The sequence below is a fragment of the Platichthys flesus genome, chromosome 23, assembly GCF_949316205.1.
Source record: "Platichthys flesus chromosome 23, fPlaFle2.1, whole genome shotgun sequence".
In the NCBI taxonomy this organism is placed as follows: Eukaryota; Metazoa; Chordata; class Actinopteri; order Pleuronectiformes; family Pleuronectidae; genus Platichthys; species Platichthys flesus.
In genome coordinates this window covers 10,203,934-10,218,166 of record NC_084967.1, presented here as the reverse complement: position 1 = coordinate 10,218,166, position 14,233 = coordinate 10,203,934, and the positions used below count along the sequence as shown (strand labels likewise).

General features: G+C 44.9%; 2 protein-coding genes across 3 annotated transcripts; both read left to right on the top strand.

Annotated features, from left to right (window-relative positions):
* Positions 1–1,025: 1,025 nt before the first annotated feature.
* Positions 1,026–7,512, top strand: ints13 (integrator complex subunit 13). The gene is made up of 17 exons (XM_062383074.1): positions 1,026–1,490; positions 1,783–2,033; positions 2,119–2,193; positions 2,370–2,572; positions 2,781–2,861; positions 2,943–3,033; positions 3,153–3,281; positions 4,679–4,763; positions 4,957–5,049; positions 5,235–5,324; positions 5,470–5,648; positions 5,723–5,887; positions 6,011–6,165; positions 6,289–6,519; positions 6,621–6,751; positions 6,979–7,114; positions 7,267–7,512. Exons 2-17 carry the CDS (start codon positions 1,809–1,811, stop codon positions 7,301–7,303), a joined length of 2,106 nt encoding a protein of 701 aa, XP_062239058.1. The 5' UTR covers positions 1,026–1,490; positions 1,783–1,808; the 3' UTR covers positions 7,304–7,512.
* Positions 7,513–10,120: 2,608 nt separating this feature from the next.
* On the top strand, positions 10,121–13,596 carry LOC133948545 (high-affinity choline transporter 1-like). 2 transcript variants are annotated; one of them, XM_062382356.1, is made up of 8 exons: positions 10,121–10,718; positions 10,830–10,943; positions 11,061–11,216; positions 11,437–11,585; positions 11,800–11,943; positions 12,041–12,194; positions 12,359–12,576; positions 12,750–13,596. In XM_062382356.1, the coding sequence occupies exons 1-8, from the start codon at positions 10,535–10,537 to the stop codon at positions 13,281–13,283; spliced, it is 1,653 nt and encodes a 550-aa protein (XP_062238340.1). In that variant the 5' UTR covers positions 10,121–10,534; the 3' UTR covers positions 13,284–13,596. The 2 variants fall into 2 exon arrangements, with proteins under 2 accessions (XP_062238340.1, XP_062238341.1); XM_062382357.1 differs by having other exon boundaries at positions 10,526–10,718; positions 10,804–10,943.
* Positions 13,597–14,233: the final 637 nt, after the last annotated feature.

The window sequence follows — 14,233 nt, the reverse complement described above, 5'->3', positions numbered from 1 at the left end:
GGAGGAAGAGCAGAAGAAGAGGAGAAGAAGAAGAGGAGGATGAGGAGGAAGAGGAGGAAGAGGAGAAGAGAATTAGGAGGATGAAAGGAGTAAGAGGCAATGAAGACGAGTAGGAGGAAGAGGAGGAAGATAAGGAGGAAGAGGAGGAAGAGGAGAAGAAGAGGAGGAACAGAACATATGGAGGAAGAGGAGGAGGAGGAGAAGAAGAGTGTGTTGATGTTGTTTTTTGATTAATACAAATTATATCTGGAACATCTGCACTCACTGAGCAGTTTATTAGGAACCCCTAAACAGCTGTTTATCCAGGTTAACTACATATTGAACTTATAACTGAATTCATGTTTAGAGATGCGACTTGGCAAGTGTCTACATGCACCTATTTATTAAGGCCCGAGCACTGACAGGCACTGACAGACATGAGGCCCTATTGAAATTGTAACGATTATTATTGTTATTATATATTATAAATCATTCTAAGCAACACTTAAGGGAACATGTTCACATTGACCGATCTTCACGTAAATCGATACACTTATGTATCATGACCAGACAAACAAGAAAGTCTATTAGTGCAATTTGAAAAAAAACGCAACAGGAATACTTCTATTTTTGCCATATTCCATATTTTTACTTTGGGGTACAGGTACAAGGGCTTACATCAGATCAACTTCAGATTGAGATGAGTGTCATCACAACAAGATGGAGATACAAACTAACTCAAGGATCATCATTAAAATGAGTCGCGGTGTGACTGTGGTGTGACCGTCAAAGTTTGATTACACGCCATTAAAACACAATGTTCGCGGACATAATGAAATATAATGGTTTTGATGGCTTCATGTCATGTGACCCAGTGTTTTGATATTGATCAACATGACCCATAGAGTGAATTAGAGATGGTGGTTATGGGTGAGGACCCAGAGGAGTTTGAACCTTCAGCTGTAAACACGGGATCAAACTCAGGCTTGGTTTGAGTTTATTTAGTAAAGAGTTAATCTGCCGAGCAAGAAGCTTGAAGCAGGGTAGGAACCTCCAAACAGTGGGGCGCCGCGACAGGGGAAGGAAAAGGGCGGCGGACCACCCTCGCTCACATTTCCGTTAACAACAAACCTGCTACGATCACCAGTGTATTGTTAGTGAGTTATTCCGAGTACGTCAACATAATTAGTTAGTTGTTATCTACAAGTGGATTGAGTAGCAAACACTCAGCTTAGCGTCAGCCCGACGACACGATGGGTGAATGTTCCGTGTCGCCGGCGATGAACGTGAATCAGCAGACAAATGATTCCGCCCTGTGCTAGCTAACAGGCTAAAGCTGTTCGCTGACATGCTCCTATAGCGTCTGGAGGAAGCGGCGGAAAACATGCGCCTCGTTTGTTTACCAGACTTTTAGTTTATTCATTAAAACCGAAGATAAACAGGGAAAAACTCTGGTTCGAGTGAATTCAGCTCGTTTCCTGGTCGAGAGGCGTTCGAGGTTTTTCCCTCTGGTGAGTTGACTTCATCTGATCGACGGGACATTGATGTAGATGTGCAGCAAAGTTCGATGTGCAATGACAATATAAACATTATATTCTATTCAATATTGCTGATCGTCCTCTTTGCTGCTGCAACAAAGCAAATGTCCTCGTTTACTCTGGGCTAATAGAGGATTATCTAATGTGACATTTCATTATTTATAGTCATTGTACCAGTAAGTTAAGTTAACTTTTTAAATACTGCAAGACAATTACAAAAAACAACAACAACATTGGTCTGTATTTTTGGTCACTGTGCTTACAGGTCGGCTCACGCTGCAGATTGTCAAGATGAAGATGTTCTCAGTGGCCCACAAGACGGTCTTCGTGGTGGACCACTGTCCCTACATGGCCGAGTCCAGTCGTCAGCAGGTGGAGTGCGACGTGCTGACAAAGAGTCGGGCCCAGGGGGTGATTCCTCTGGCCCCCGTGTCCAAGTCCCTGTGGACCTGTGCCGTGGAGTGCTCCATGGAGTACGCCCGCATCCTCTATGATGTTTATCCAACGGACAAACTGGTTAGAGTCACTTTTTCAATTTGTTATCTTAAATGTCAATCGTACCAAAGCCGTTAACAGTTTGTGCCACCTCTTCACTCCACAGATCAACTACATTGTGAGTGATTCAGAGTTTCACATATTGAACACTTGGAGGCAGGAGAATCAGAGCACTCATGAGGTAACCACCCGTCTGTTAAAACTCAATAAACCATCATACTCTAGTTGTACTTGCTGTGTCTTCCCCAGCTCTAGATTTTAGAGAATTGCAACATTCTTTAAAAAAAAAAACCCCACCAGTGACTAAATCTTTTCTTCAGCATTTGCTTGATTACGTAATGTCTCTCCCTCTGGCAGCTCATGTCAGCTCTGGCAGCTGTTGGGCCACCGAACCCACGCGAGGATCCGGAGTGTTGCAGCATCCTGCACGGGCTGGTGTCTGCGGTGGAGTCGTTGTGCAAGATCACGGAGTTGCAGCACGAGCGGCGCACCTCTCTCATGGACACGGCTGAGAGAGTGGCCAACAGGGGCCGGATTATCTGCTTAACCAACGCTAAAAGGTAAACACTGTGGTTAACATGCCCAAAATCAACAAATGGAACCAGGGGATGTTGTATTGTCACTTTTTTGTATTTGTGTGTATATTTGGCCTTATCTACAGTACAGGATTTATCACATTACTTGGTTTTTATTAAGCAAGCCCATATAATACATTATATTCTTGAGAGCTGTTCCAATATATTGCTCCGTTTGCGTTTGATCATACAGCGATACTCACGTGCGCATGCTGGAAGACTGCATCCAGGAGACGATCTTAGAACAAAACAAGCTGGCCGCAGGTTCAGACAGGTCGGTATCAGATAAGGTTAAATAAAAATAGTCAGTCATAGCTTTGTTTCTCTATTTCTAACTCAAACTTGTGTGTTTCAGACTCATGGCCATTCAGAAGTGTGACCTGGTTTTAATTCACATCCACCCACAGGGTGAAGAACCGCTGGTGTCTGACCGAATAAAGAAAGAGGTGGGTGCTAACGAGAGGCTCCGATTTTTGAAGAATCACCGTTAGAATAACCCAGATAATAAAATCCCACCAGACCCGATGGAATCCAAGTCACAGCTCTTATTTGTCTCCCGTCCCAGATATCCCCCCTGCTCACCAGTGAGGTTCACAGTGTTCGTGCTGGGCGGCACCTCGCCACCAAACTCAACATTCTGGTCCAGCAGCACTATGACTTGGCCTCGACCACCATAACAAACATCCCCATGAAGGTAAGGGCCGCCCTGCCCTGTCGTCGGGCTTTGCACATGCCTCATCCTCAAAATAAACTCACACACATTTCAACTTATTATTTTTCTCCGATTCTCTAGTATAACCGTGTCATGTCCAGAATGCATTTCACCATTCCAACCATTTACTTGACAATTGCTTTGTTTTTGTTAATTTGCCTCTTCTCTCACCGCCCTCACATGTTTTCTTTGTGCTTGCTTAACCTCTTATGTTTTTTAAAGCTTTTCATCCCCTCTAATGACTCATGAAACTTTACGGTCTTATCTTTTAGTTTTATCTCATCTGCACGTTGATATGACTGTGAACCTGCTGCTGGTTTCATGCTGTATTTTCTGTTTTGCTAGCCCACATTAAATGTTTGCGAACAGGTTAGTACTCTTACCACACACACATGCAAGTGAGGAAGGGGCCGAGTTGACACCATGTAGTGTACAGTGTGTATTTTGAGCTCTACCGTGGCAAACGGGTTCAGTTTATTGTGATGTCTGCAGTTGAGCTGGTGAGGCTCCAGTGAAGGACAGGCAACTCTGGTCTCATGTGGACAATCAGGGTTTCAAATGGGGGGTTGCTGGAAAAATACAAAGTCTTCTCACATTTCCTTTTTAAATTTAGATGTTTTAAAATAATTCAAATGTTTCTGAGAAATCCATTATTTTGGGTTGTTGAGGTTACACTTTCCACAAAATAATGATTTAAAAACAAAAGCCGATTATTATTATTATTTAAGTCACCTTCAAGTCGAGACATCTGAGACCAGCATTGCCTCTTCTGAGTTAAAATACTGTTAGTGTCTGTCAGGTGTTTTCACCTTTTTAAAACTTATCCCAACTTTACCCAGGTCGTCGTTCCCCTCATCAGTTCCCACTCACTCTCCCTTTAGTGTCTTTGTGTGCTCCATTGTGCTGTCTTGACAACTAGTTTTTGAACCCTGACCATTATCTAAATGTAAAAACATGATTCCACCTGTTGCAGTCTTACAACTTCAAGTTATTTCAGAAGCGTAGCAAAATTAATATTAAAAGCCAAATTTGTATTTTTTTTAGATTTGTAGTTTCCAGGCCCTGTTTGGGCCAAAATGTACAATCTGTCTTTTTGTAAATTGCAAGTATTGGCTCAGTAGAAGCTTTGTGTTGTGGGACTTTAAGTGTGTTTACATTTAAAAACAACTTTAGGCAGATCATAGAAAGCCTACTTGAGTTATCCAGCAAGTGAACATTTTCCTTTTAATTTGCCCATCATCATTTACCCCTTGGAACATGAAATCAGCAGTGTGTGTGTTTGTGCATTTGTTTGTTTGTGTGTGTGTGTGTGTCTGTGGGTGTGTGGGAGTTTTCACATCCATGCTGACCTGTATGTCGTTTTCTCTGTGGATGGACAGGAAGAGCAGCACGCCAACACATCAGCCAATTACGACGTCGAGCTCCTGCATCACAAAGACGCTCACCTGGAGTTTTTTAAAAGTGGTGGGTATTGTTGAAATAGGAAATATGAGCAAAGCAGGTATCGACATTTTCATTGGCAAAGGACGTTGCTCTATAAATTGAGAAACAAGTCTGCTGCATCTTTGCAACATCCTGTGTTTGTATATATACGTTTGAAACTCGCTTGTATATAAATCAGGATTAACAGTTCACATTTTGTCTTTTCACCGTGCAGGGGACTTGCACATGGCTGGAAGCAGCACTCGGGAGAATGGACTCAAAGAGACTGTGACTCTGAAATGGTGCACTCCAAGAACCAACAGCATTGGTGGGCACAGCCAGCTTACATGCCTTTTGTTAGTAATTATTGCGGTTGATGAAAATTTTAAATAGGTTTGTTATATAAGATTTCACAAGTTGAATATTTAGCGTGTATTACACTGGAAAGGCAGTTATCTGTTGACCTAACTGTAATGAACGATGCCTGATTTAGTTGAACTTTTTCCACCTCAGAACTACATTACTGCACTGGAGCATATCGCATCTCCCCCACAGACGTGAACAGTCGACCGTCGTCTTGTTTGACAAATTTCCTCCTGAACGGTAAGATGGATGAACGCATTTATCTGTATTTGTCTGTGAAGTCAGTGATTAAGATTTACCCATTGTTGTATCATCTTCCCTGTAACCATCAGCATTTCTTCTATCTCAACTGATCTTCTCACTAATTGTTCTGCGACAACTTCAGGTCGCTCGGTGCTTCTGGAGCAGCCCAGGAAGTCGGGGTCAAAGGTCATCAGCCACATGCTCAGCAGCCACGGCGGCGAGATCTTTCTGCACGTGCTCAACAGCAACCGCTCCACCCTGGAGGACCCGCCCTCCATCAGCGAGGGCTGTGGAGGCAGAGTGACGGACTACAGGATCACAGTGAGTTCAGCTCTAATTACACCATGAAGATACAAGTACCCAAATGGTTCTGATTGTTTTCTTGTCTCACTCAGGACTTTGGAGAATTCATGAGGGAGAACAGACTGACTCCAGTGTCTGAGGCTTCCCACAATCCTTCGGGCAAGCTGCCAAACGAGAGGGCCAAGGCACAGCTGGAGCGTTACACTCGATACTGGCCAATGATCATCTCCCAGACCACCATCTTTAACATGCAGGCCGTAAGTAGCATGTGAAAATATTTTGTGGCTTGTCATAAATATAATCTGCCCGGTTTCCCTCTGAGAATTTACCATTTTGGTCCACCAGCTCAGTCTTTGTGTCTTTCTGCATTTCTCCACTAGGTGGTGCCTCTGGCCAACCTGATAGTGAAGGAGACCCTGACTGAGGAGGACGTTCTGACCTGTCAGAAGACAGTTTACAACCTGGTCGACATGGAGAGGAAGAACGACCCACTTCCTATTTCCACTGTGGGATCCAGAGGCAAAGGCCCCAAGAGGTATTTATTTATATAAAACATAACCCTCCATGATTTGGTTACAAGCAGAAATGAGCAGCAACGTCCCAGTTTAAGAAAGTAAACCATCAGCAGGGTCAACTGATTTTCTATTATCTTTTCCAGAGATGAACAGTACCGTATAATGTGGAACGAGCTGGAAACTCTGGTGAAGACTCACGCTGGAGCCACCGACAAACACCAGCGGGTTCTGGACTGCATCATCGCCTGCCGCAGCAAACCGCCCGAGGAGGAGGAGAGGAAGAAGAGGGGGAGGAAGAGGGAGGACAGGGAGGACAGGGCGGAGAAAAATGGCAGCAAGGAACCGGAGGACAAAAGCTGGCAGGACTCAGAGAGGTAATAAACAATCGATTACATGGAAATGTTAATCAAAGATAAGAAGAAGAAGAACAATCTATTTGTGGCGTTCTAATATTTTTTGTTTTTGTATTTTTAAGGCTAAAGGGTTTGGTGGAAAAAGAGGAGCCGGAGTCTGAGGTGATCAAGGATTCCCCCGACTCGCCAGAGCCGCTGAACAAGAAACCACGGCTGATGACAGAAGAGGTTCAACCTCCGGAGCGAGCCAAAGGTATGAAAGCTCATCAGACTCTCACGCTTCAGCACAGTCAACACCCCTATAGTATCCTGCACATTAGATCAGTCCAGATCTTCTTAGAGACAGTGAAAAATCCATAACAATAAATATCCAATAGCTTCTGAAATTATAGGTTTTAGTGACAATAGTAACATGTTGTAATTGCCCATTGCGCCGCCACTGAGTCCCCCAGTTTATGATTTGTTCTTGTGTCCCTGCAGGTCCAGTCTCGCTCCTCACCATGTGGACCAATCGCATCACCACAGCCAATTCCAGGAAGCACCAGGAGTTTAACGGACGAGTGAGCTCCGTCAACAACAAGTTCGAGCTGTACCAGCAACTGAAAGATGAGAACGGGTGTGTTACTGGGAGATCTCAATCATTCGTCACTTTGTGTGTAGCATTCAGGGTCTGAATGTGTAACAAGTACAATATGTCCAATGATTTTTTACACCTTAAACCTGATTTAACCATATATGTCTGAGTCTTGACATTTTCCTTCTTCACAGGATGGATGTTCATGAAAACGGCAAAGCCACCAGATGATGTCGCCGTGGTAAACCCACGCTTCAAACCTTACCTGGGATCAGATTGTGGACAAGTGTTCTTCAGACTTTAAACCCCCCCCCCCCCCCCCGATCGAGATAAAACAGAAGGTGGACTCTAACAAGGAATTTCTAATTTTTTTACCCATGGTTTTGTAGATATGATGTTCACATATTGTGTAACAATAAAAGCTGTCAGTAGAAAACTTTGCTGTTGGTGTTTGCATGAATTATGTTGAATGTGGACATGATTCACTGGAACCAGGGTAAAAACTTTACATGGTAACTCAGGGTTGACTGATCTGTCTTTATGCATGTTTTTTCCCCCCACAAATAATTTTTTTAAATATAAAACACATTCTTAGCATATCCATTCCTCTTATCTTTGGTACAGGTGCAATGGGATTTAAATGCCTGGCTCAATGGCAACAACGACTGAGAATAAAAATAATAATAAACTTAATTTATTTTCAAAACACAGTTACAAGGCGCTTTGCAATTTAAACAGGAAGCATTTAAAACAAATAATAGGAAATAATTCAAATCTATTTGAATATGAACTTACTTGAGACAATAGATGAAGAACTCACTGGCTGGACTGAGCTTTGTGTTCTCAATGGGGAGTAATAACTCACAAACCAATGAGGAGTTGTGCATTGACGTCTGAGTTGAAAAGAAACTTGAATCAATCTTTAAAGTCGTCTGTTCCGTCTCACTAGTTGACCAACTTATCACAAACATCCTCCTGAGTTCTCCTGGTGGATTTTGCTAATTGTTGGGTTGCATCCCCTGACAGGCCCATGAAGCTTTACCACAGATGGACACATAACGGGAATGAAGGCTCCAGACTTGGTGTCAGATAAGTGTGTGGGGGGGGGGGGGTGTGTAGTGTATGGCTCCAGAGCAGCAGAGGGAGCAGTTGGAACAAATTGGCCCTCAGACACCTGCCAGTCGCTACTGGGTCTTAGAGGGTTGAACTGGAAATGTCCATTTGGGTCCTGATGTAATTGTTGTGAGGACTGTTGTAGTTGAATACAAGGTTGGTGTCACCCCAGCGGTTGAGAATATGTGGGACGCAGTATAAATATGAAGGAGTTCGTGTCATCGATTGGATGAAGAGCAACTTGTGTTGTTCTTCAACCAACTGGTCTTCTGATACACTTACTGGGAGATTATTTGGGAAAACCTCGCGGCTGGCGGCTCGAACACACGGACGTCCCAAGAGAGAAGACACCACTTCAGTTTGTCCAGACCATGTCAGCTGACCTGTACATGTGGTTGATGACTCCCCCCCCCCCACCCCCCCTTGAGTTGTTACACTCTGCTGAGACACTGGTGTCCTGACTCATGCCAGATGAAACAGGGGACAGATGTTGAATTGTCTCACCCTGCTGAGGTATTGATCGTTGCTGTGCTGTTAAGGGCGAGGGCCGGTGACACATCTGGAAACAGCAGAGTGGTCTGTGTGTTGTCCGATGGTGGCGCTGACTGTGTCGGCGCCCGATCTGGAGGTGTGCAGCAGGACATCGGTTTGTTTCTCTGTTCTGAGGTGGATGAGAAACAGACGGGAGGGGTTAGGAGCGGTGGTTCCGCTGTGTTGACAGTTAAAATATCATTTTTCTTTTATGTGCTTATATTAAATAGACTCATTATCATTGGTTCTGTATGCGTGGCCTTCAACTAGAACATGCACTTGTGGTAATTTGAGTTCCACGTCAGCCATGCTTCTCATGTTTCCAGCTGTACATTAGCCCATAGGCTCCCTTCAGCCGTGGGCTCCCTTTCAGACAAGTCATTCCAACATATGACCCCCCAGTGACTCAGCACCCAGAACAATCCCACACAGTCATATGGAAGTGAACAGCAGCAGACTTGCCCTGTGAGCTCACTGTGGGCCGCCTCTCTGAGTCAGTGCGTTGGGCTCTGTGTTATTCACTCTGGGGGGGAGGCTTCCTTCAGATGAGGTCGCGGGGTCAGACGAGTGGCTCGCGGTACCCCGTCGGAGGCCTCATGCGTCAGAGCGGGGGTGACACTGGAAGAGGCTGGGGTCAGCGGCAGTGAAGGGTAAACACTGTGCAGCGGGGATGATGGCACCAGCGCTGAGAGACTGGTGTCAGCGGAAAGCTCCCCAACAAAATGTTCAGACTGTCGATGCACGATGAGGCGGTCTGCAAATACTCAGAGATACTTAATGACGGATCTAATGTGAGTTCTGTCTGCTCACTGTAGCCGGTCGCTTCTACGAGAGGTGTGTGTTAACCCCCAGAATTGTGTGTGTGTGTGTGTGAAATTGTCAGAATGTTGAATAATCATTGACATCTGGTCTAGACTCTAGATACCAGGTTGTGTTCACACGGGTTCTTTACACTTTCGACTGGAAGCCAGCAACATCGTGTCCGCTTCATTTCTTTCTTTTCCCCTTTTATAGGTAAGGACCGTATTCGTAATGTGGGGTTTTGCCAAGTACGTTTAACAAGTGTGAACATGAGAGACAGATGTGCTGGCAACGCCCGTGCCGGTGTGTGTATTGTATGGTGGAAGTGGTCCTGTTGATGTGTTACAAGTTGAGAAATGTAGAATTATTAGATGTGTGGGACAGAGTGAAAGGGTTATGGATATAAAGGTTAAGTGAATTTATTTAAATGTGTGAATTATGCTGTGTATTGAAGGATGCCACACATGCATTTTTCTATCTTGTGTATTTCATATTCTGATTCTCCTTAAGCCTTTTTTTTCTGTCCGCTTCATTCCTTTATTTTCCCCTGTAGTGGAAAAAAAAACTAATTCTAGCGGAAAATAACTGAGTGTGGTTGAAACCTATTTTATAGTTAAAGAGTAACCTTTTGCAAACCTGGAACCTGCATGACCTTTCTATTACTTATTGCCTGTCCAAGAACCCATTGGAAATGTTTTCAAATCAGTTTCCCGTGTATTAATTCCTGTCTCAAAATGCACCTATACAAAACCAGTCTGAACTGGCTCTGACAAACAGCCAGTGCTTAAATGGCACTTACTGAGAGCACTTTGTTGTTTGGCTTTCTTGATGAAATTGTACTTTCTTGGTTCTTTATGTTCCCGGTTTGTACCCTCATGGTTGAATGGACTTAGTGTAAGTCGCTTGTGATAAAAGCGTCGGCTAAATGAAATGTGAGTGCCATCTGAGTGTGTTATGAAAGTCGCCACGTGTAGAGTGTGTTTTATTGTCTGGAGCCCATTCCGACAGTAACCGGAGATGGCAGGACACTGGCTGGGGCTGCTGTCGATAGGCCTGTTTTACATGTTTATACTGGGCATCGGCATCTGGGCATCCAGGAAGTCCAAACGCGAGGAGAGGAAATGCACGGGCAACCGCAGCGAGGTGGCGATGGTTGGAGGGCGGAACCTCAACATCTGGGTCAGCATCTTCACCATGTCAGGTAAAATAACAAGCGTGGTCATATTCACATCATAGCCAAACAGGACATTTAGAGCTGGTGTAATAGCAGATTTTCTTTCTCTTAGGCTGTACGTATTCTTCTGTTCTGCAGCTACCTGGGTGGGGGGAGGCTATATTCTGGGTAATGCTGAAGTGGTCTACGATCCAACCAAGGGGCTGGTGTGGGCATTGGGGCCCCTTGCTTTCGCTGTAAACATGACTATAGGTGAGTGAGGTCTGAATGACAGAAATGAAATTGTGTGAAAAATGAAAAAAGGCGCTCGAGGACGGACCAAGACAAACAAACAGTTTAAAGTTCAAATATGTCTTTGCGTGACTTCAGGTGGACTGTTCTTTGTCAAACCTATTCGCTCAAAGAATTATGTCACCCTCATGGACCCATTTCAAGAGCAATATGGCAACACGGTGGCGGCTGTTCTCTTCATCCCCGCCCTCCTGGCAGATCTTTTCTGGATTGCATGTATTCTCGGTGCACTGGGTAAGCCGGACACAGCAGCTTCATGGATGCATGTCTAACAAATTCATTACGTGGAAAACAAAGGATGAAGTGAAAAGTAATGTGGTGCTACTACTCTTTGGAGCTTTGATACTGTCCTCATGCTTTTAAACAGTTAAAATCGCCTGAAAAACGTTTTTTTCTGTTGAATTAAGTATTATTCTCAATCTGTGCCTCACTCTGAGTGTGTTTGCGTTTACAGGAGGAACAGTGAGCGTGGTGCTGGATATCTCCTCGTCTCTGGCTATAAGCATCTCGGCTAGCGTTGCCATCATATACACGTTGATGGGAGGACTGTACTCTGTGGCCTATACTGATGTCGTCCAGCTTGGCTTGATGTTCTTTGGTTTGGTATGAATCATTTTTGCATCAAATATGGTTTCGTTATATTAGGTTGGTCTATTAACACTGATGGAGGTTCAAGTGAAATGGAACCTCCTTCCAGAAAACCTCCATTACGCTCACCTCAAAGTACAGCTGTGCCAAAGTATAGCCAACAAAACCCAATCAATCCGAGTAGTATTTTTATCCCGAGTATCCATCCGTTTTTTTATGGTTATTTCAGTGGCTCTGTGTCCCTTTCGTCCTGACGAGCGCCTCCTCAGCCAACTTCACCGTTGCTGCCGTCACCAAACTCCACCAGGAGCCGTGGGTCGGGCAACTGCAGCTGGAAGAGTCGGGTCGCTGGGTCGATGACTTCCTGCTGATGGTAAAGGACACGAAATGGCGTCGTTAGGCATTTCTTTGTTTCACCGACATTGACTCTGTTGCAGTCACCCTAACTGAGTAAATGTCCTCATCCCAAGGCCATTGGAGGGATCTGCTACCAGGCTTTCTACCAAAGAGTCCTGTCCATGGCCACTGATGCCCAAGCCAAGATCACCTGCTATGCAGCAGCAGTAATATGCCCACTTCTTGGCGTCCCATCAATCCTCATTGGGGCAGCAGCAGCATCTACCAGTACTTAGTCTTAACCATCTTATCATTGCTTTTACTTTCTTCAGTAAAAGAAACCTCCCTTTGGGTATTCCTTAATTGGCAGTTGTACTATTCCACACAAATCAAACATACAATACATTTATTCACATGTTTGTTTTTTATGACATCTGCTTAATATGTGTCAGATTGGAAGCAGACCAGTTATGGTTCACCCAGCCCATATGAAGAGGGCCAAGCTGGGATGATCTTGCCGATTGCCCTTCAGCATCTTTGCCCTTTCTACGTCTCACTGGTCGGTATCGGAGCGCTCGCTGCATCTGTGATGTCATCCGTCGACTCCGCCCTTCTGTCTGCCGCCTCCCTCATTGGTCGGAATATCTTCAAGAACATCCTCTACAAAGGGGTAAGGCTATTCGACAGATGCTAGTTCTTTCCACAGACTCTGAGGACTCTCTCTCTGAGGAGTCTATCTGCGCACGTTCGACCTCAGATCTTCTGTCGACAGATCAATGTCAAAACAATGTAATTAATGAAAGTATCTTGATGGCTCATTTGTAGTTCTCTCCATTGTTTCAGGCATCAGAGCAAATGATTATTGTGGTGGTGAAGGTGTCCGTCCTCCTGTGTGGAGTAATTGCAGCAGCCCTCGCCATGACATCAAGGTCCATTCACCTGTTCTGGATCCTCAGTGCTGACATCATGTATTCAGTGATGACGCCGCAGGTGACGTGCACCTTCTTCTTATCCCAGTGGGTGAACCAGTACGGGGCCTGCAGTGGCTTTGTGTTGGCGACACTGGTGAGAGCTCTGGTGGGGGAACCCCTGATGGGCCTCCCCGACGTGCTGCCCCTGCCGTGGGACAAGATCCAGGAGGACGGTCACCGGTACCGGTTGTTCCCTTTTCGTACCGTCATCGTGCTCCTCACCATCGCGACCATTTTGCTGGTTTCAAGACTGGCTGCGTGTCTGTCTAAAACGGAGCTGAGAGCAAGTGATGCTGAACCGGACACCAACCTCGATTCCATGGCACCGATCCGGACAGACGTGGTAGAAGACGGGAGGTTGGAAAAAGAACAGTCTTTATTCTCCGAAGAAAACAGTGAAGCATAAACACTCTCATGGTGTTTAATCCAGGATTGATTTACAAGGGTCAAACAAGCTAAGGGATCACTGCATGTGTTTAACAATCATTTACTGAAACTTAAAGCGAATGTCGGGGCCTCGGTGGACGTCTCAGCTCTACTGGGTGCCCTCTATTGCAAGTTTCATTAAAGTCAGCTCATTTTCGCCACTGTACATTAAAGAAATGTCTTTTAAATATGTATGCTTTCAATTGTAGGTGTCAAAAGAGGCAGGGAAGACAAATTAGAAAGTTGCATGTCTCATGTGAGTCAATAAAAAGCTGAAAACGGAATAAATAAACCAAAAGAAATGCATCTCATCAGTGAGACTAACAGAATGAAGCCGTGTCTGGAGCAGATAAACTGAAATAATGATAAAGTGTTTAATTGGAACATTTAATAACACCTCTGCGGAAATTGCACTGAGGATTATCTGGAGAAATCTGCCTGGACTCAAATCCGAGGGTCACATAAGGAGGCAGAAAAGAATAAAGAAAAATATCAAAGCGCTGCTGTCAAGTGCTCATGAAGAAGAAACAACGTGGGGCCCGCCCAGAGTGAGAGAGGGGAGGAGGTGGTGGCCCCCGGGCCAAGTGAGGTGGAGACGTACAGAGGACGTCCTCAGTGCTCTCAGAGGGTTACAAGAGGAATGCTGCCTAATTTGGACTTTGAAGATTTTACCTTTGAACTCAGGACCTTCTGTCTCTTAAGGGGATCAACGGAGGAGCTTGTCCCACAACGTAAGGACAACGGGGCACCAGCTCAGCGTCTGCCCCACGCACATGAAACCGTGCAGAGTGACGAATGTGGACAAAAAGAAAGAGAAAAGGTCTTGAATCAGTGACCGTTCAAGTTTATTAAGGTCATTCCGGCCATTTGTAAAAGTTACAGGTTAAGTGAATTGTATTTCTCCAGCCCTGTGTGCACAAACAACTCAAA

Coding starts and splice junctions, on each gene's coding strand:
- ints13 (XM_062383074.1), top strand. CDS start 1,809: ATGAAGATGTTCTCAGTGGCCCACAAGACGGTCTTCGTGGTGGACCAC. Junction 4,764..4,956: donor CCTGGAGTTTTTTAAAAGTG/GTGGGTATTGTT, acceptor TTCACCGTGCAG/GGGACTTGCACATGGCTGGA. Junction 6,520..6,620: donor AGCTGGCAGGACTCAGAGAG/GTAATAAACAAT, acceptor TGTATTTTTAAG/GCTAAAGGGTTTGGTGGAAA.
- LOC133948545 (XM_062382356.1), top strand. CDS start 10,535: ATGGCAGGACACTGGCTGGGGCTGCTGTCGATAGGCCTGTTTTACATG. Junction 11,586..11,799: donor GCTTGATGTTCTTTGGTTTG/GTATGAATCATT, acceptor TGGTTATTTCAG/TGGCTCTGTGTCCCTTTCGT. Junction 12,577..12,749: donor AGAACATCCTCTACAAAGGG/GTAAGGCTATTC, acceptor CCATTGTTTCAG/GCATCAGAGCAAATGATTAT.